The sequence below is a fragment of the Rissa tridactyla genome, chromosome 1, assembly GCF_028500815.1.
Source record: "Rissa tridactyla isolate bRisTri1 chromosome 1, bRisTri1.patW.cur.20221130, whole genome shotgun sequence".
NCBI lineage: Eukaryota > Metazoa > Chordata > Aves > Charadriiformes > Laridae > Rissa > Rissa tridactyla.
In genome coordinates, this window is record NC_071466.1 from 181,918,853 (window position 1) to 181,940,048 (window position 21,196).

Genomic DNA, 21,196 nt, shown 5'->3' on the forward strand with positions numbered 1-21,196 from the left:
CAATGATCTGTACTTAATTGTACAACATCCTAGGAGGGTTTTGTTTGTGTGTGTCTTCAATTTACTCACTCTGCACATAGGAATAAGTGGTTTGATTTTCTTAAAAGTGGAAAGCGGGGGGTGGGAGAGAGGCAGAGAGGAAGGGAGCCAGACCTAAATTTTAACTTGTTTTAAAGTCTTTGCAAAAAGACAATGATGTGTGCATTATGCACCATTAGCTTTGGTCGTGCACTGCAGATTTTTCTCTCTCTAACAAGTAGTGTTTTCTTCTAAGGACTTAGCACTTAGCAAATGAACCCTATAACCTGTATATTTAATAAAAGGAAGAAAAAATTAGCCCTTGTGGGAACATCATGTTTCAGATATAGGTTAATAATACTTGTAAATGTAGAAGCCTTTGAAGATCTCAATTCAACTGTGGGAAAACTTAAGTTGGGTAATTACTCTCAAGATGCTGCTGATGTGCTGTCAAGCAGAATTAACCCTATGACTAGGCCTATCTACACAATCTGCTGTAAGACAGCATTGTCTATATCGAGCTCTCAAACTAATTAACAGGCATGTTCCAATCAGATTTATATTGCCCACTAACAATCAGTTGTACACATGGTCATGGCTGTCGCAGCAGGACACAAGGTCTGGCCAGCAGGAGACCTGTTAAAGGATGTTACGTTGGCAGCAAAACGCATTTCCCCAGAAACTCTAAGAAGGAAGTACAATGTTGGATCCTTTTACATATCATCAAGGAGGGGATGTATTTTGGGAAGTTACAGTCCTTCTTCTTTCAAAAATAAATGAGTGAAGCTCAAGAACTAATTGCAGATTTGTCTTCTTTTATTTTATAAGCTTGTACGTGCAGGTATGTGTAGATGTGTTTTACATGTACTCTATATATGTTATATAATTGGCATTGTAATCCTGTGCCAAAGATCTATGCTACAGTGAAAAAATATCAAATCAATTATGATTTAAAAAATGAACAGGTGCCCACTATTAGTTACAGTTAAAGCCATCAGAAAGGGAGCAATTCCCTTCTCCCTTCCTGCTCATTCTGCACCTTCCCCCCAGTGCTCACAACCTTTTATGTCTTAAATATAACTCTCAGGTGGTGAAAAGATGGAAGGGAAAAAGCATAACTTATCTTCCTAATTGGTACTTACACAGCACCACCAAAAGCACTGTAGAAAGCAAGTATGTTGTTGATGTGCCTTCACGAATACCACCACCAGTAACTGCCCGGGCCACCAGCCCATGCTCCTGTTTGGCAGTGTATTTCGGTTGGTATTTACACCCAGCAGGATAAAGTCCCCACCTTGCGAAAAGTGCGTGCTGGTAAATGGGGGGAATTCCACTGAGTTCCAGGTAAAGCTTCTTACTCAGTATTTTATTTACAATTTTCTCCTCAAGCTGCAGTGTATCTGTCTAGACTGCTCTCTCTTGCTCACCCCTGTATCCGCAACACCTCACCACCTACATAGTCAGAGACAACGTATGAATCTTACCCTCAGTGTCTGTTTATCTTGCACAATCAACTTGCTGCCTAAATTCTAGATACTTGTATTAGTTGGTCAAAGACCCTGGTTCTCAGCCCGCGTGGCTTGGCATGGACGTATGCGCTGCAACTTGCAGCATCAACAGACTGGCCTGTGGGCCACAATGTGTACTTGGGGAGGAGGGTCACAAGGGTCACTGGGCACTCTAATGAAGACCAAAGCTCCAAACAGTCATAAATTACTGGACCACAAATCAGGAAAGTGATACCGGGTGATAAATGAATAGAACTTTGTCTGGCAACAGTAGAATAGCTATGAAAGAAAACACAACATGGGAGGTAGCACTAGGAGCCATCAAGAAGAGGAAGGTCACCTACATTATGGTCACCATGTCACCTTGGGAAAACAGTGCAAAATTCAGGACATAGTATTATAGAAATTGCTAGAGAGCTTAGAAAGGCACAGAAAAAAGGGAGGAAAATAATGAAATGTCTTTGGCATTGCAAATAAGCAACAACTAGCAGATGAGAGGGAAGCACTCTGCAAGAACACAGTCACCTTGACTAAGCTTCCAGTGATTTCAATGGAACAAGCGTTTTCCCCCTAGATCTTCCAGTATTTCCATCTTTTTCTTGACAGTACACTAGACAAAGGTATCAGAAACTACTTGCACATAGGTGTTAAAAATATGCAACTAAAAAATGGCCAATAAATAGAATAAATAAAACGCTGAAAGCAAGTTCCAAAGGCTACACACGAAAATATTCACTCTAGCTCCTTTATACTTTTAAAACTACATTAACTAAAAAGAAAAACTTCTCTGTACATTGTTTGTTATCACTGTACACACTCTGGTATCCAACCTAAGCATCCTACCAGACAAGATGCACCTTACAGAGACAGGCAAGAACTTTACAAACTCTCTTTTATCATTTATTACACCAAGGCGGAGGCAGGGGGCAGGGGGGGGGACCCCACGCAAACAAAGAACGGCTTTGTGCATATTTTCTCTACTTTTGACCCATAGGAGTACTCTGAAAGTGAGGGAATCATTCATAAGTATCTTTGGAAAGGAGTCTATATGAATAAAGAGAGCAAGAGGATATTTATAAAGTGCTTTCCATTTCCAACTGTGATAGGACTCAAACACATGGAAATACGAATGCCAGGTAGCTCAACTACCAACCCACAATATGCAAGGAGTGAGCTACTGGAGAGGTTTAGCTAAGGACAAGGTGCCGCAATAGTTTTAAAGATCCCAGAAATAATTAAATCAAACACAAACAATAAAATATATGATGGTCACTTTTTCTGTACTGCAGAGAGGCACAGGATTTCGACCCCTTCCTTTTAAAAGGCACCGTGAACCAGATGCTCAGACTGCCAAGTCCTGAGAGAGAACTGGAGTAATGGTAATCACCATGTGCTCCTATAGTGTGAATTTCAACTACCCAAAGTATGACTGAAGTTGTTCAATGCCACACACTACAGCGTGACCACACACGCTACAGCTGAAGCTAGCACAGATCTGTTCTTTGCCAGTGAAGTGGGCTTTTGGCAAGGAGGGGACGGAGAAGACTTGCTGCAGAACCTCTGCTGTTGCGTTACAATTGCCTTTTTCTTTCACCCTTCTTGATGAAGTCTTTGTCAGGTTTATTCAGGTTTTGTTGAAGCTCAACATTGGGAACAGCCTTTGAAAGCCCCACAGCTCTCTCAGAAAGGACCTGGTGAAACCTCTGCAGTTCTGATCCTTTCGTTTTAACACTGAAGGAGTCATTGACTCCTCTTGGCTTTCTTACACCTTCCATAAGCAGTTTATACCAGGTTGTTCCTTGGCAAGATTTTGCTTCAAGGATGCTAAACACGACAACAGTAGGGGCAGACATTCAAAATACTACTCTCTCTGAAAAGGATTTTGATTGAATAAAGATCTGTTGCATTTCTAAAGATGATAGGTACGGCTTTGTACATCCTCATTTTCAAAGAGCTTCATTCCATACTGGCATAGGCAGTTTGCTGAAAAGACAAGGATCTAGCAGGCTCCTGATGCAATCCACACCAACCAATGTCTGACCCAGGAGACTGAGCAGAATAAAATCACTCTTTACGTTTGCCCTCAATAGTACAGAAAATACCAAGTTGGAGTATCAGCATTGCTAGCAAGCTAAAGAAGGCCAGGACAGAAATGCCCAGTTGTGAACATGTCCCTGGATATTGTGTTGGCCCATATCATACCCATGTGAACTATCGCTCTCCTAGACAGGCCCTAGGCAAGGTGCAGGGGAGGCCCAGGCCAGGGACCATTCCTCACAAGTACGATCAACCAGGGCACTGTTGCGGAGGAGACAAATTTAGACTAATATACATAAGCCATGTCGTGTCACTTGCCTTTAAGGCCAGAGAAGAGGTGTTTGTCCATTTTACTTACAGGGTATGGACATAGCCCTTCTCTTCTGAAAATGCAAACCGTTAACTGGAAATGGATCTTATTCATGCGCCCAAGCTCCAAATAACAAGGCAAGCTTCCAGAAAGAAAAATGAAGAAGTATTCCAATGTAAAAAATAATACCTGATGTAACAATCTAGGAATCTATGAGGCCCCCATCATCAGGGAATTTGAGAAGCCCCGGAGCATTAAGAACCAAGTAGTTCCTCGGGCAGCAGAAGGAGCAAAGCTGAGCTTACTGCTGCATTGTGGCCAGGGGACAGACCCTGTGGTGTCTAATAAGGTGAGACTCCTCATAGGTACTTCCCAGAGCTGGACTTTCATAATGCCTCGATCTCTCTTCCACCCTCATGTGGATTCTCTGTTATAATACATTAATATATATATTATTTACAATAATATTATCTCATATAATCTAATAATATAGTTGAACTCTTGTTCGGGTCTCTCCTCAGAGAGGGCTTAAATGCGATCTCTCTCTTGATTTCATGAAAGTTTTAAGAACTTAATATCTTTGAGGTTCAATAGCTACTCCCCTGCCAAATTTGGCTGAAATTGGCAAGTAGATTAAATGATACAGTTTTATTATTAAGAAAGGATTTACACACAGACAGCACAATGCTGTACTTACTTCCTAAGGAAGCCTGGTTAAAGATGTATTTTTAACCTTACATTCCTAGACTACAGAAAAAAGATTGATTCACTGTTGATGGAGGCTGTAAGAATTTCTATTCTGCATATTGATGAAAAGCCAAATTCAAAATGAGTACTTTAATATCATGTTAGTTGATGAGTAGTCTCTGCAGGAGTTCTGTCCAGAGTTTTTTTTAATGTGAGGGTTATAAAGAGATAAATATAGAAACATGCAGCTTCTGTAGAGCCACAGTCCACCCTACCTGGTTTTTACTTCAGGTACATACATACACATAGTAAAGCATAAGGTAGGTTAAGACTAGCTGAAAATTAGCTCTTCCAAGCAGGGTGATTGATGAACAGTCAATATAAAGCCATGTGAATTTCAAAAAGGGGATATTACATGTCAGACCTAAAAGTTTACACAGAATACATTAAAATCTTACAGTGAAAATATCAATGAAATTCTTAGTAAAATCAGTGAAAGTTGTCTAGGATCATGGAAATCTTTGCATTTATTTCCTCTTACTTCTAAGTACATTCAGCAAGGATTTGCGGTTCAGGAGTGCTCAGCAAGAAGTAAATCAAAACAATTTTGCAGGCTTGTCTCAATGAGACCTTGAAATATTTAAAACGTTATATTTCAAGTCCCGTTTTCCTTCTTTTTTGAATTCTAATGCATCTCTTCTAGGAAATCTACATCAACCTCTTGCCTTTTGGAAAGGATACTTGTTGCAATGTCCTCTGCCTAGCAAACTGTGAGATTCCCCCATATTCCTGTCCTTGTTTTCACTGCTGCAGATGGTCTGACACAGAGAACACAATAAAAAGGAAATCTCAGGTTTGCTGCTGTATTGGCTTGTAGCTGGCAGTCTCATCCGACTTGCTCCTTGCGCAACCTTGGCCTGCAGTAATTCAGACAGTGCCTGGCTATATTTGTGGGCAGCAACCAGCCCGGTACAATAGAGCTGATCTACTGAAAAAACAAGACCAGGTGGTTTGTGGATCAAGGAAAAAAATGAGATGGAGTGTTTTTTGTTTTCCAAACTTGCTCTCCCTCTTCTAATCCTTAACATAAAAATCTTTCCAGACTTCATGACTTATATGAGGTTAGTGAAATGAACATTCAGCATCAGCCAAGAAGTTGCCAGTTAGAGGGTATTAAAAACTACCCATGAGCTGATTAGGAGTGCAGAATCATTTGCTATAATGACTGCAGGTTCTATACGCCACACTTGCCAAGCATCCAGCGAAAGAAGCCTTTCCCCAAAAGCCGCCCAGCAGCTCCACCCAAGGGCAGAATTGTACTGTTCTTGTTCCACGGGTCTCTTGAGGACCAGGAGGACAAAGTCCTGTTCCAAACCACCACAGAAATCAGTAAGCGCCAGGTCAAGCTCCAGCGACAGCCCCTGTGCTACAGCTGTGATAAGCTGTACACAGGTAGGATTAGATGTGGATGCCGCATTCAGGTACGTTCAGATGTGGAAGATGCCATGGGCTGTATTCACAAAGCAACTTTACTGCAGGGACTGCAGTAAATACGGCATTTGTATTGATGGTCATCCTCAGAGATGTGTTAAACCTCCAGATTCTAGATGGTTCTGAGAAAGACAAGCACTCTGCTATCTTGATTTCTGGTGAGATGATTAGGACTGCGTAACAATTTGTCATACAGCAGTGACATGGCAGACTCAAAACAATGGCTGGTTTCAACCAAAAAATGAAGAAGCAAAAAGAAACAATGTTTGATGATAACAACTTCACTCATTTTTAACTCCATCAGCCTTTTCTAGGGGACAGACACAAAAAAATTGCAGAAACTCTTGCAAGTTTTAAGATCCTCAAGCTTCTTGGGGCTACACAAGACTTAGTAAAAATCTGGGTTTGGATGAGAACTGTTTGGTAATACTGCCCGCTGACTGATTCCTACCCTGGCAAGAGCCAGCTTACTCCAAACAAAATGCTGGTTTTGACAAAGTTTTGTGAGGAAACAAAGAGTCAGTCAGGGCAGATAGAGTTGCTCAAGTAGTTCTATTAGATCTTATTAGAGACACTACAGCAGTTACTTCATATGGGCTCTCCTAGCTGGATAGCCAGTGCTGATTTGTCATTTGGCCTGCTCAAAGGATATAAAGATTATTAAGAAAGCTTAAAGACCATTAATTAAGCACTCAGCACTGGGGCAAGGAAACTCCTTGTATAGATCTAGGCTGGTGACTCAAATCGTCTCTTGTGTTGTGAAGACAAGAGTGGTACAATGCTAATGGCACTTCAGTACTGCCCAGCCATGCTTTGCGTTTCTCATGATTTGCTTTTGGATGTCTGAGAGATGTTGAGAAGACCTGACATAGTTCAACGAAAATCAAATGAAAACATGACATGAATAAGGGTGTTGCTGTTTCTCCTAGCGCATGTTCAGAAGAGCCAACACCATTACCAAAAATTCCTTCCAGGAAGCAATAAAGGCAGCAGTGGGTGATTTATGAAGACTTGGCAATTCATTCCTTGGCCCTAAAAACTGGAAACTGACACAACAATAATATTTCTTTTTTTAAAAGGAAATCATTCTCCCAGGCTTCCCAGTTCCCATCTATACCACACCTTTCTCACACAGTCCTGCATATGGTAAAGGACATGACCGTGGTTTATTAAATATGGAATGGCTCCTCTCCTACGGCAATAGCGTGAGCTGTGGATTTCACTAAGGTCTGTTCTAACCTCCGTTTGCCATGGCTGTGGACAGAATGTTATTTTTGCACAGTGTATAAGAAAATGCCTTGAAAAATTAAAGTAGGTGCAATCTTGCAAATACACTCAGCCCTCAGAATACACTGAGGATTCGAGTGGTGTAGGTGGGTCTCTCTGAGCTGACACAGAAACACACAACCTTGCTGCTGAGTTTGCCCAGCTATGATAAATGTGGCTCACAAAAAATTAACACGAGCAGGCATAGTTGATAAGCATGAGGTTTTTTTTGTTGGTAGACTATTTTTCTATTGGATCAATGTGCTGCGTCAAGACATGCTCCAGCCACACCAGGTGAGGTCCAGCAAAGGGGAAGCCATGAAAAAACACCCTAGAGAAAGGTGGGGGGTGCAGGGCTGCTTCCTTTAGCATAAGCCTGCAGCTAGATTGGAGTAAGTGTAACACAAAACCACACAAGGGCTGGCTTGCAGAAAAAGGAGGTCCTTGAGATTAGTTTATTGTCTCTCTCATTTATTGCTTTCTGTAGGCAGCTGTACTGAGATGTAGGAGACTGTCTGGCGTGAAAGTTCAGAGATGGAATAATTAGATTCAACAGCATGATTATGGATTTTATGTGTGAGGCATCTTTGATTGTGGAAAAAGTTAAAGCATGTTCTCCATAAAGCTTGGGAGGTTTCTCATAACACTAGTACAAGTAGGTAGATGAAGAGATGTTAAATTCCTAATTGTTTCTTTTATCTTTCCTGTGATAGAGACAGAGTTCTGTTTTAAAGACGTACCAAAAACCAGGTCTTTCATCTGGAGTGTAAAATTCATGTGTTCCCTGACCTTGTGTGTCACATGGTAATGAAACAACGTAAATCAGAAATGTTAAAAGTTGAAGTTTGTTAATATTACTGCTGAAGCTCCAATCTCTTTCCCGGTTAAACTGACAGGTCTATAGTCCAAATATATATATTTACAGATTACAGCGACACAAAGAAAAAAAAATATTAATGGACACCCAACGAGAAACAAATGGAAATGCAAGTTTCAGATGACTAGCTGGAAATTAAAAAAAAAAAAAAAAAAAAATCAACGAAACGCTACAGAAACCACTTGCGTGTCTTTTAAATGGGGTAATGGACTTTCTTTGTATTGTACTACCACCTTACTCCTAAGAAAATACTTTGGTGCTCTACACTCTGTGGGGAAAATTTAGTAAATAGCATACATTTCGTATTCTCTTATCTATGTTTCCTTCTCGCTGTCTGGGCTGAAGCAGTCACCAAAATACAGGAAAGTATCTTCCCTAGTTGAAGAAGACGACATAAACTGATATTTAGGGGTCATAAGCAAAAAAAGAAGGATCCCTATCACCCTCTTCATTTGTTCCCACCCTTGCCAGCCACTTCAGAACAACCGGCTGAATTTGATGTAGACCAGAGGTGGCGAGAGCTCACAAAGCAACATGAAGACTTTGGGGAGATTGGGCTAAGGCCAGTTCAGCCTTGGTACACAATCAGCAAGGTGGGGTTTTTTTTCAGGTGCACAGTGGCCTGGGATTTATTAAAAATAAAACCCAACTTCCCTCTTTCCCCCTCTCTCCTCCCATAAAATACATGGGAAGTCTCAAAGAGAATCTGAAAACAGGGACATTACCATATAGTTCATTTCACATAGAGAAATCCAACTCGTTAACTCAAAAAAGTCAAGACTACGCCAAAGCATACTGCACACTTGAGATAATCGCAGGCAAGTCTCATATTGCAGTTTTTTCCCATATTAAATGGATTGTGAAGGCAACTGGAAACTAGTTCACATTCATTTATGTGAACTACTGCTGTCCAAATCTCACCCCACAAAAAAACCCTACTCTTTCTCCAGCAGACGATAGAAAGGAAGCCAGTCTTGAAGGTAGAAGGTGAAATCCTGGCTCCATTGTATTCATTTGCCAAATCTGAATTGACTTCAACAGAGCCAGGATTTCCCCCATAAAGATTTAGCTACAGTAAGCAGGGGAATGCCTAAATGGCAGAGTAGAAAACCAGGTAATGGAGACTTTGGATCCCCACTTTGCACTCCCAAGCCAAGCACCACAGTAACACATGACATGAGAATATTGCCTTGGCTGAGTTCGTAACGATCAGTTTTCCAACTCAAAAGATTCACGTTATTACTGAAGTTTCTGCAGGTAATCCTCCTAACAGAGGAATCAAACCTAACAGAGATGAAGTGCTTCTTTTATCTTTACAGACAGTCTCTTGAGAACAACTATCACTGCCACATCTGGTGATTCTGGAGCTACATCAATTTTATTTTCCTTTGTAACCTATTACTGACCCAATTTTCTCTATTATTAGCGCTATCCTGACCATCCTGCTTCATGCTGCTGAAAAGGTAACGCTTCAAGCGAGAGGGACTGAGACAGCGTGAACTGAGGGAAAAAAACCAAAAAAAATGAAATTCTTCACCAGAACAAACCCAAGCAGTCAGAAATAAGAAAAACACATAAGCAACAACTGAATCCACGCAGAACAATGCAGTGATTGAGAGAATTTAATCAGCACTGCTTCTAGCACCAAATTTAGGGCCGTAATTCCCACAGTACTTCTAAAGAGTATTTTTCATGCAAGACATAAAAATTATTATTTCTTTCTTAATCCTTGCTTCAGTTCCTAACCCAGCTCTCCATGTGTGCTAATTGAGATGCATGAAAATTCAATACGTAGTGCAATTTTCCTGGGTTTTGTTTTCTTAACTGCTTGAATTCTAAAAAAGCATCTACTTTCTTCTCCATTATCGGATACAAAGCTGTAGCATGGGTGAAGCATTGCTGTCTGGGATCCAAATCTTAAAGCTACTTGTGAGTAATGCTAACAGCCAAAACTCAATATCTATCAGCGCAGTGAAAGACTGTGTTTCAATTATTTGGCACAGCTGCATATTTTAAAAAAAAAAGAATTATTACTTTTTTTCTGTCAAATTACCTATTTTACCTGCATGTTATCTTACCATCTTATTTATTTACTAAATTTTTTTATTTTAATACAAGACGAGTTTTACTATAGCATTATTATTTACATTGCTTCTCTTGTATCTCTTACCAATTTGACTTAAATGATCTTACAATACAAGTCATCTCACAATGATCTATACAATTACGTAAGTACTGGAATATACACAAGATTACATGGTAACACAGCACATAAACTAAGAGACAGAAATCTCAAAACTATATTTAGCATACTCACTTGAATAAAGGAGTCCCACAAACAACACATTTGTATATTCCTTGAGCTTTATGATGTGTGTACTCCCCCTCAAAGGCACTGGGAAAACAACAATACTACATTTTAAAAATAAATAAAGGCATTTTGGATTGTTTTTCATTATTAAATTAGCTAAGACTTTACAAAAAGTTTCAGAAAAAGCCCACGGTGTAGAAGTTGGCAGTTGCTTTTTATTAAAGGCAGCAGATAGAGCAGGCAGAGGAAAAGGGGGATGTCCTGGTTAGTGTGCCTCAGGTGTTACGCATCATGCAAGAGGAAGCAAATCATCCCACAGTTCAAAGGACAGAACAACAACAAAAAGTGGAAAACTCTTATCTTCCCCTGTTTGGCAAGTGGAACGTAAGGATTGCCTGACATGTCGCTCGACCCGAGGCCCTTCTCCAGCTCTGTGGCCGGCGATGCGTGGGCCGAGGGGCCGGGGCAGAGGCCTGCAGCGCCGGCTGCCCTTCGCCAGGCCGGGGTGCTGGGTCAGGCCGCCTCGGCCAGTCGGGGCGATAGCAGCATTGTAGCTGAAAATGAAATAATTGCTCCACGATTTCAAGCTGTGTGTGCCTTATATTTTTAGTTGAAAAGCAATATTACAGCTTTAAGGGAATATTTTTCTAAGTTAACAATCTAAAAGGCTAGGAGGTCATTCATCTAATACGAATCAGCTGCGCCAGCCCAACAAAAAGCCTATGTGCTCAGCAGCTTGTTTTTATTATCCTTTCACCCTTTTTATGAGGTCCAATTTTTTTTTTTTTTTTTTTATAAACAGGATTTTTAAGAATGACCTAATCTCCGATTGTTTGTGTGCATTAAATCACGTTGTTGGTCCCGTACACAAGAGCGAGGAGGGCCGGGGGAAGCAGGGAGGGGGGAAGGCAGGCCTCCCGGCAGAGCCCAGCGTCCCTCCGGGGCGGAGGGAGGATGAAGGGGGCCGGGGCGGAGGAAGAGGGGGACCCCCAGCCAAGGTGGCCACAGGTACACGCTGTCGGGAAGGGTGCCGCCAATCCACCGGCCACCCCACGTGCCGCCGCGGAGAGCCCCTTGGGGTCGTGAAGGAAAAGGCGCAGTTACATCATGAGGACATTGGGAAGCAGAGGTAAAGCCAGGGCCTCGCGCCAAGCTTGATGGTATAAATTAGACAACAAAAAAAAAATAGCTAGGCCTTGGCAAGTTACCTTCACACTGGAATCAGCTGAGAGAGAGACTTTATTCACTAAAAACAGTCTTGGAAGCAAGTCCTTTTTTTTTTTTCCCCTCCAGGACTCGGAGCTGGCTTCCAGCGACTAAAGCCATGTGAGGGCAGTTATTGAAAATTTTTGACATTCCAACCACAAATGAGCCAATAAATACCTTCTCCACATGTGCTTCAAAAAGAAATTGGAGTGGGGTGGAAAAGAACTAAATTATGCTACCTTCTTTCTGCAGCCAAAACGTCTATACTTACAATGGCCACCTTCAAAACTCCAGCCTCCTGGCACGGGGCCATTTCTCTCGTGGTTCTGCTTACTGCGATGTCTTCCAAAAAAAGTGTACCTAAACCGCTATTACTTCCACACATTTTGTAGTAAACTAAAAACAGACTCTAAACATGAGCCTGGTGACTTTATAAGACATACAGTGTTCATTAAAAGAAAAAGTCACACAAGACCCCTGGCCTCGGCCCCCGTGCTGCAGATGCTTGTCTTTGCAGTGGTGTTAATTTGTAGGGGTTAGTAAACAAGTGCAGAAATCCTGGGGGGAAAAAAAAAGAGGCAACTTGGTGGGGAAGGTGAGGAAGCGCTAGGAAGAGGAGGGGGAGAAAAGAAAGACGCCTGTGTGTGCAGGACTGCGTCTCCTTCGTCCTGCCTTACCTTTCGGTCCCCTTCTCCTGAGTGACATGGTACTGCAAGGGCGTCAGCCGCTTCCTCAGCTCCTCCTGGGAAAAGACCACCTTACAGTCCTTTTTATCCCTACATGACCCTGCAAAGGGAGAGGATATGGGAGAAGGAGCCTTTTTAGCTTAAATCCTGAATAATTGCTTTGGCAGACGGCCACAGCATAGCTTCTGCATTCACTTGTCAATGACCAGACCGGTCCCTAATGCACGAAGAATGGCTCAGCTGAACTGCAGCTGATTATTTCTTCAAATCCAAGTTTAAAAAAGAATTTTGCTTGAGAGCCAGGTGATTCCACTGGAGCAGTGACAATGTGCTACAGCCAAAGCCCTTCAGTGTGTTATACGCTAAACTGTTGCGCATACAATCATTCACAAGAAAGTAACATTTTTCCGAACGTTTAAAAAAAAAAAATCTGCAAAAAAACCAACTACAGCTGAAATGTTCTTTACAAGACATCTATATTGGAGACTTACGGTAATGGGCATATGATGTTCAGCCACAACCTCCAACAATTTCATTAGCCTTTAAAGTAGATGAAAAACAATTCTAAATCTTTAGAATTTCAATAAGGTTGATTTAACTTCTAGTCACATTCTCATCCTTTTGCTTTATAACATTAACCATTGTATTGTTTCACACTGTAAGCACTAGACTAGGAGCCCTGAGGAGCAAGTAATTTCTTTATGCACAAAGCTGTACAAGGTTCAACAATAAACTTGTCGTAAAAATTAGGGTTTCTATTGAAATTGCCCTTCTTTGAAAAATCTCGTCTTATGTTTTGCTTAGTTCATACAGAAAATCCAGGGAGTACATAAGGATTACTGTAAAAAAATATTTGTATAGTGCAGAAATTCACATCACATCAGGAAAGAAAAAATAACAATAAGGTTGCTTTTGAGAATGAAAACTCCCAAAGTAGTTAACAGAAACTGCCAAATATTCAGATAACTTTGATAATTGCTTGCAAAAATTAGCTGACAAAATACGCAGGGGAAAAAGCACTCTAATTATGACAGTAATTAAAATATGGTACAATTAGAAATAAACAGCCCCAACAAAAATATTTTTTGCTAGTAATGTATATACACGCATAAAAAGACCAATTGTGTTCCCAAAGTAGAGGGAACAGACCTACCCATCTGTATGTCATTTAGTACAGGAGAGGCAATGGCAGGTTTAAATTACATGGTATTGGATTGCAATTTCCTAACATTGGATGCTTTTCTGCTTTTTTACCTTGAGTCATTACTAAGGAGTGTTCATAAAAAGTAGCTTAAAGCACAGATGCTTGCAAATCATTTAAGAAAAGATGTTTCTTTCTTCCTCCCCCTCTTCTTTTCTCATTTTTTTAATGTGTGGGGGTGGGTGAATAGGGGAGAGAGAAAAAGAATAATGCTGTTGGTCACTACCAACTAACCCTAGGAAGTATTTTCAGGAAGAAAAAAAGTAAAATTGAAAACATCTGATTGAAGTAAATAGTGCAAACATAAAAAGCTTTACTAGTGAAAGAAAGGTATTGAAAAGCGACTTTATTTCATAGATTAGAAATTACTTTTGATCTAAACATTCTTAAAAACAGATTGTTTTCCACTCTGAGCCATCTCATTAGTTGTGCTGCAGAGCCTTCGTTTTAATGGCAAGCTTTGAAAAGGGCGCTGCTGTATGCCTTTGTTAGCTTCAATCTTATTTGGGAGAGGGATAAAGATTTCATTCCAGGTCTCTTTGTTTGTCTTTCAAGAACCACTAAAGCAGTATTCACACAAATTTTGCAGGAATGTGCCCTGTGCCATAGCTTACAAATTATTTGGTTTTGGTGCACTTAAAGGTCACCTTCCAAATTAGCAAAATTTTCCTACATCCTGGCTTTTCAACCTTAAATGTAAATATTGTTTCCTAACTGTAAGTGAGGTTTGTTCTTTATAACATTTGGTTGCTTATTTAAAGATGTCAAACTTTGGAGGTTTTTATTCTCCGAATGTGCTGGGCTCTAGTACTAATAAGTCTTTCAAAGTATAGCTAACAGGGAAAGGAAGCATATGCATTATATAAATAGCTATTGTTATGTTGCATTACGCAGCTCAGAAAGAAACTGAGAGACAGTCTTTCACCTCATATTTCAGTACTAAAAACTAGCGCAGAGAGCAGCAAAGAATCTTATAAACCAACACAGCTTCACTTTTAAAAATATCTTCCAATTATTTTTTAAAATAATTCTATTTGTGCTTTAGATGTTGCAAAAAAAAGCAAAACAAGTATAACTTCACTTTGGAAAAAGTCTGAGAAAATACCGAATGTTTTAAAGAGTGGTCACTATCCCCTCTTTACTTAAATAGTTTTTTCATCTCTTCTAGAAATTTAGTTTTCTTCAATCAATGGGCTCACTATATGCCCAAGAAAATTTCTATATGCCACTTGATCCACAACATAGATCAGAAGTTGGGAGCATCTTATAAAAGGTTTTTTTCTCCCATTGATTTTTATAATTAACTGGGTGTTTTACAGTACAGACAAGTATTTATGTCTACAGGGAAATTTTGCCAAACTGCACTGGGGTAAACTGCAACCTACGCCGACAAAGGACTCTCCGGGTTTGTAATTTAATGGAGTATACAACAGCAAAAAGCTATAGTTGCACTAGAAATCATAAAAGAAATCTCTCGGTCCAGCCCTCAGCATTCAAGAACAGCCCTATTCAATTAATTGCACTTATTATTTAACTGCTAGCAACAAAAAAATAGCTCGGTAAATTGATTGCATGATTTCCATATTGCCAAAGAGCCAGGGATGGAAAGCAAGACTCACCCCTGACTGCAGAGGATACTATAAGGATACGTTGTCTGAAACAGGGATAGCCTACAAGCCTCAATAAAATGCAGTGAATCCTAAAAAGTACGGGATGAGATTCTAGGAATACAGTCCTTCAGTTAGAAAAAAAATAATATGCAAGAGGGACAAAAGTGCTCAACTTGCTGTACCAGAGTGGCTGCTTCCACTCTTTCAACTGTTCCTTTACAACATATATGAGATGTCTGCTACATTCACGCCAATGGCCTGTATCTTGGGAGGGGACATCATAAAACCATACAAATATATACCCAATATGAGAGAAACTGCCAACAGTAATGCAGCTGTTATCAAACTCATTATTAAAGCTGAGAATAAAAAAAATAAAGCTGGTCACTTTCCTCAGTCCGGTTCTCCATAAAAGGGACCAGGTATGGGCTGCGGAAAGGGTTCCCATACAGGCAACAAACTTCTTCAGCATCTCAGGCATAAAGGCAAGCTCAGGAGTTCATTTGTAAATTATACAGTTCAAGGCAGAAGAGAAAAAAGGTCATCAGTTTTACAAATAGCATGACATCAGTGTTATTACCATTTAAGGTGAGACTAAATTAAATACACTGTGAGAATAACAGAGTCTGGATACATTAGATCTATGTTAGGATTGGATCTCACTTGTTCTTTGCAGGTGACGCTCTCAGCAATGACTTTTAGAAGAGCCTGGGACAGCTATGTTCTTAATTTCAGTTAGATACCGCTGTTAGGAGAAGTGAACACAAGGGCAGACAAAATTCCCTTTACATTCCACTGTGGGATCAGATGCCAAATTAAATCTCTCTAATCAGCGGACCTCAGTGCCTTCGTTGGGGTCGGTGCTCATTAGAAGAGCGGTGTGCACGCAACTGTTCCACAAACAGGCACCAGCGTTTCCACTTGAGGCCACCTGCCTTCAGCCTTCTGCCAACAGTTACAACGGTCCCAAAAGCTGTTAAGATCCTGGAGCAGGATGGAAGGCTTCGCGAAGAAAAGGCGCCAGGCTCACAAATCTTAGTGCATAAACATAAAAAAAAAAAGCAGAGGAGGGTGAAACAAACACCAACAGAAACGCTGTCGGAGCCTTCATGGCGTTCCTGTGGTTAGGAATGGCTTTTCTGAAAAGCAATGCATTGCACGCTGCCATTTACTATACACCCGCAGACTACGGGCATTTCAGAGTTCAGCTCTGGCGTCCTCCTCTGTACAAATGAAGTGAACAGAAAGTATTTTCTGGGTGTTGACCTGATAATGAAGACATTAAGCATCTCACCTCACATATAAATTCTAATTTCAATTGACCTTTTCAAATCTGTGGTTCATAACGCAGGCGTGTGCCATTTCCTTCCCTATAAGCAATCACAAGAAAGCTAACAACGAGATACGTCCAGACAGACGGACACAAGTTAGCAGACCATTACTCCTCACCACTCAGCCCTTCACCTGCTCCAGCGCGCCGGAGGGTGGCGATTAGTGTCTGACATGCCCTGAAATACGGTGGCATTTTGCCTGATGGCTTTCCTTCTTCAAATAGTCTTTTGAACCGTTCTAATGAGTTTCTCTTATGTTTTGTTGCTTCCTATCACTGAAATTAACTCAACATTTCAACTGCATGGAAGACACAGCATACATTTTCCCCCTTCTACGTATGCTTATGTTCCACTAGCATTAATGGACATTACAGTCATGCACTGAGCACATACCACCATTAAGACTTCCTGAATTAAATACAGCAAGATCAAATGTTCCAGCAGAGCACAGCCATATAATAAATTGGGCTTCTAGTTTTCAGTACTACTTCTTTTAATATACCCAAGCAGTTTTTTAGGGGCCTTCCAGCACATTTTACTATTCATATACCACCCCAGCCCCAATCCTGCAATGTGACCCGTGTGGGCAGACCCTTGAGAATATGCACAGCTCCAACAACTACATAAGGGTCTACAAATGTAAATCAGATTACAGGATCTGGCTCTGAAGTACACATCTCTCCTTCTCAAAGCCTGTCCCCTCACGAGTGGGTCATAACCTTGGTCATCGATGGTGAATTATCTCAAAGTGACGTTAAGAGGAATCCTGCAAGGTTAAAAAATACTTGCATACATTTCTTTAAATAAATATCCTTACATATGCTATCACTAACTCTCAGTATTATTAAAAGTGGAATCTCTCATTTTTATTATTTCAAATTTCATTTACACAGTTTATGCCTCTTGTTTACAGTTCTCTCTCTCTCTCTGTGCTTAGGAAAAGGCAAACGTACAACTCTGTATTTCGCTTCTGTTCAGTCTGTTCTCTGCAGCCACTAGTGCCGCCTTGGGAGAATGCTGCTGCGTCCTCTCACTGCAAAAAGCCAAGAACTGCTCATCTAGTTAAAAAAACCCCAACTCTTGAAACTGCAAATCTATGCAAACCATCCTATTGGCTTGTATGCTGGAAAACACTCTTTTACAATACCTGCATTTGACATGACATATCTTTTTATAATCTCATCACAAGCCATTTTAAATCGCCTCAGCGTGCTGCTGACTAGGATAGAAGCTGCAAAAGAGCCCTGAAATGTTGAGAGGTCAAGTTTAAGTAAAACCCAAACTTCATCATTAAAAATCCCTGTAAATGTTTTACATGTTGAAAAACAGATCTGTGTTTCTTCTCTGAGGGATGGCTCCTTGCTTTCTTGCTGTAGGTAGCTAACTCCCACCTGCTGTTGAAATACCATTTGCAGTTTCATGCAAGCATTAGGAGTAATGGGGCAAAGACCATTTCCACTATATTGTGCGTTGAAAATCCAAAAGCCGGGTACCAGGACAACAGTTAAAATTTTGGGTCAAATGCCAGGTTCTATCTTAAAAGAATACCACCCAAAAATTAACTGTCTTTAAAAAAAGTGATTTACTTAACACCCAGGAGGGTCACACAGCCGCAAGGGAAGGGCAAGCCCCTTTGCAAATGCACAAGCTTCTCATACAATCAAATAACAGAGCTGTCACATTAATTTTTTTCACCTTCTGAAGCACTAAAAAAAACAATCCCTGAACTCCCAACTAATGCATCTCCTCTGTGCACTCATTTTCTTTTCAAAGAAAGTGGTACTGATATGGGCAGGTCCCAGTACAGGCAGCACCTATGGGAACGGAAGCTGCCCTGTTGTTTCCTCAGCTCTGCAAGCATCTTTGTGGCAGGTTACGTGGCTGAGGGAGTCACGCAAGCCAAAGAGACATTCGCTGAAAAAGAAATCGGAAGCTGCCTCCCCTCCCCGTGAATGTAAAAAACATTTAACAAAAAGATCGAAGTGTTTTGTGTAGTGGGGAAGGGGTAAAGAAAAGTATCTCCATTTGTCCTCTCCAGGGACGTCTACTTTACTTCCTTATCTCACATTAACGAAATAAATGTCACTACCAGCCACTATCTTGGTGTCACAACCTTTCCAAATTATAACCACCGAGGGCTCCAACTCCACCCTGCGCTGGCCGGGGGTTTTCAAGCTCTCATCTTCACCGGTCCTATAGTGATGGGGGCATACGGCTGCTCAGCGGAGGCTGGTGAATAGCAGCACCTTCAATTAAGTGGAGCAAAGGCTCATTACATGATAAACTGCCACTTTTGTTAGGCTTTCTGCTGAGATGGCCAAAGACAGAGTGCACGGGGCAGCTGACCTATTTGCCTTACTCTTGGATGCAAACCAGGCAAGACAAGATCAAGATCTATTGGTACAGCAGCGGAGGAGGGAACATTTATAATGATGGATTTCTCTTCCTCTCTCCCCTAACAGATAAAGAGACTTTTGTTTTGCTGATACGATCCTAGCACCTTTCACAGGCACTACATTTGTTTAAATTAAAAACAAGAAAGGCAGAGACACTGAGCACTCTGTATCTGGTCAGTAGATTTCTGTCAGAATCAACAAAAGGGTACACAGCATATGGAAAGGCATTTTAATAACAGCAGAATTAAGCTGAATTTAATAAGAGTGCTTTATGCTACCTTTTGCATTTAAAATATTTCAGTAAGCCATCAAAATAAGTTTATTCACACGGCTTTAATAAAGGTTTAACCCTGCAGCGGAAACAATTAAAAAGTCAGCATTTGCCAGCGGTTACCGCGGTGGTGTGTAGGTTATTGTGGCATTCAGGCTGTTGCTAAATCCTCCTGCTGCTTCCTCCACAATAGTGATGTGTGGCCTGTGAAATGAGCACTGCGTTTCAAGAATCAAGGTGCCGCAATCTATACTGGGGATGGGGGTGGAGGAAAGGAACAGGGTGGGGGGGAGGTCTCTCTTCTCCTGTTCCCTGCAACAGCCCCGATCTAACCCCCTACAAAACTCACTCTGTCTCCAACTGCGCAGGAACCCTTTTAGCAAAGACACAAGCAGGCACAGCCTGCTCCGTGGCCTTTCATCCCCCATCTCCAAGCACTAAGGGACCTACACAGCACAAGAACAGGAACAGCTGGAACATATTGTGCTCCAGCTGTTGTTCTGCTATAGCCACCAGGGAAAACACTGTAGCATCCTTCCCTCTCAACCTGCTTCAGGACTAAAGGTAGAGAAACAGCCATAAAGGTTGGTAGCTGCCAACTTCTTTCCCTTGTGGGCCTCCTGGACTTCCCTATGTTTCTATAAAATTCAGCCATGCTTTATGGGTCAGGAAGATGGGGTCAAGCCTTATAAAAGGGCTTCAAGAGGACTTGGTCGAGCCCTTCCCCTGCTCTGCCCTCCTTGGGAGTCAACCTGGGCCAGGGAGTTGAGCAGGGAGTTCTTACCTGCGGTGCACAAAGCTGCCAGGGACAGACCTGGGCTGCCAGCAGCTACCATCCCACGAGAACCTCTCCTCCAGCTGGAGCAGGGGGCACCTTCGTACCCCAGACAGGCGTCCTTTCCCAACACAGCTTCTTTTGAAGGAAGTCATGAGATGAGACAGACGTTTAGCTTGTAATTAAGAATGAAGATTTTCTGCTTTGTACTTTCTGCTCTGGGACACAATTTCTCTCTACTCCTAGTTTCCTCCTAATCACGGTCTGTGCTGTAAGCGACCTGTGGTTAACCTAACAGCTAAATTATGTTAACTTCCATATCTCGGGTGCCTGACTCCCAGTCCACTCTCTATTCGATGTACCATCAAATTCCAAGCTCGCATGTCCCCTAAGTGATCCCCCGGATCATCTCTTCCATCACTTCCAAACATACTCTCACTGACTTTAGGGTTCACATTTGTACCTTGCACCTTTTCTTGCTTGCCTTCTGTCAGCTTAGCAATATCCTTCCAAAATCTCCTTCCTTTCTGTGTGCTGCCGTCTCTCCCTTACATCATATTCTTGTCTGCAACCTTCATCATATACTCCTCGGAGTAAGGACAAAGACAGGGGTTGCTTTTAATTGAAGGGAAAAAAGTGAAGGCAGTCCTTAAAGGACTTCTCAAACCTCCTGTTATACACAGAGAGTCTAAGAACTAAGAGAGTAGTTTTTCATGGGAGCCTTTAAAACACAGAAACACAGTTAGTGCTGAAACTTCATCTTTTCCATAGCCAACTTGAGCAGAAAACGCAGTTAAGCCTGAGCTGCAGAGGGCACAGGAATGGAACGCAGGAAATTTATGAGCTCCCAGAATTAAAACATTCCTGCGAGAAAGGTAGAAATGGCTTGTGGTGGGTCCTTTATGGGAGGAGGAAGGGAAAGCAAATGACCTTAAGAGATCTGTCAGGGAACACATTAAGGCACTGGCTGTGTGCATGGTGCTGGGAGCACAAGAAACTTCTCATCATCCCTCTGCTACTCAGTGCCACAGAGTCACTGCGGAGCCTCCACCCAGGCGAGGCAGGGACGAGCACCTCCTGTCTGTTGAGCAGATGAAGGAGAGTGCAAAACTACGCCAGAACGAGGAGATAAAAAGGGGGACAAAATAGGATACAAACCCAAGGGTGCAAACAAAAAGGGTACATTAACCAAGGGTTTCTGGTCTTCTTTATGAC

At 41.5% G+C, this 21,196-nt stretch overlaps 1 protein-coding gene across 2 annotated transcripts in view; it reads right to left on the bottom strand.

Moving 5' to 3' along the window:
• MSRB3 (methionine sulfoxide reductase B3) overlaps positions 1-21,196 on the bottom strand; it is an 88,474-nt gene that overhangs the window by 42,333 nt on the left and 24,945 nt on the right. For both annotated transcript variants that reach the window (XM_054191567.1, XM_054191557.1), the window contains exons 3-4: positions 12,389-12,497; positions 10,512-10,589 (exon numbers count right to left, since the gene is read on the bottom strand). In XM_054191567.1, the coding sequence (XP_054047542.1) occupies positions 10,512-10,589; positions 12,389-12,497 (187 nt within the window). The remainder of the gene's footprint in view (positions 1-10,511; positions 10,590-12,388; positions 12,498-21,196) is intronic.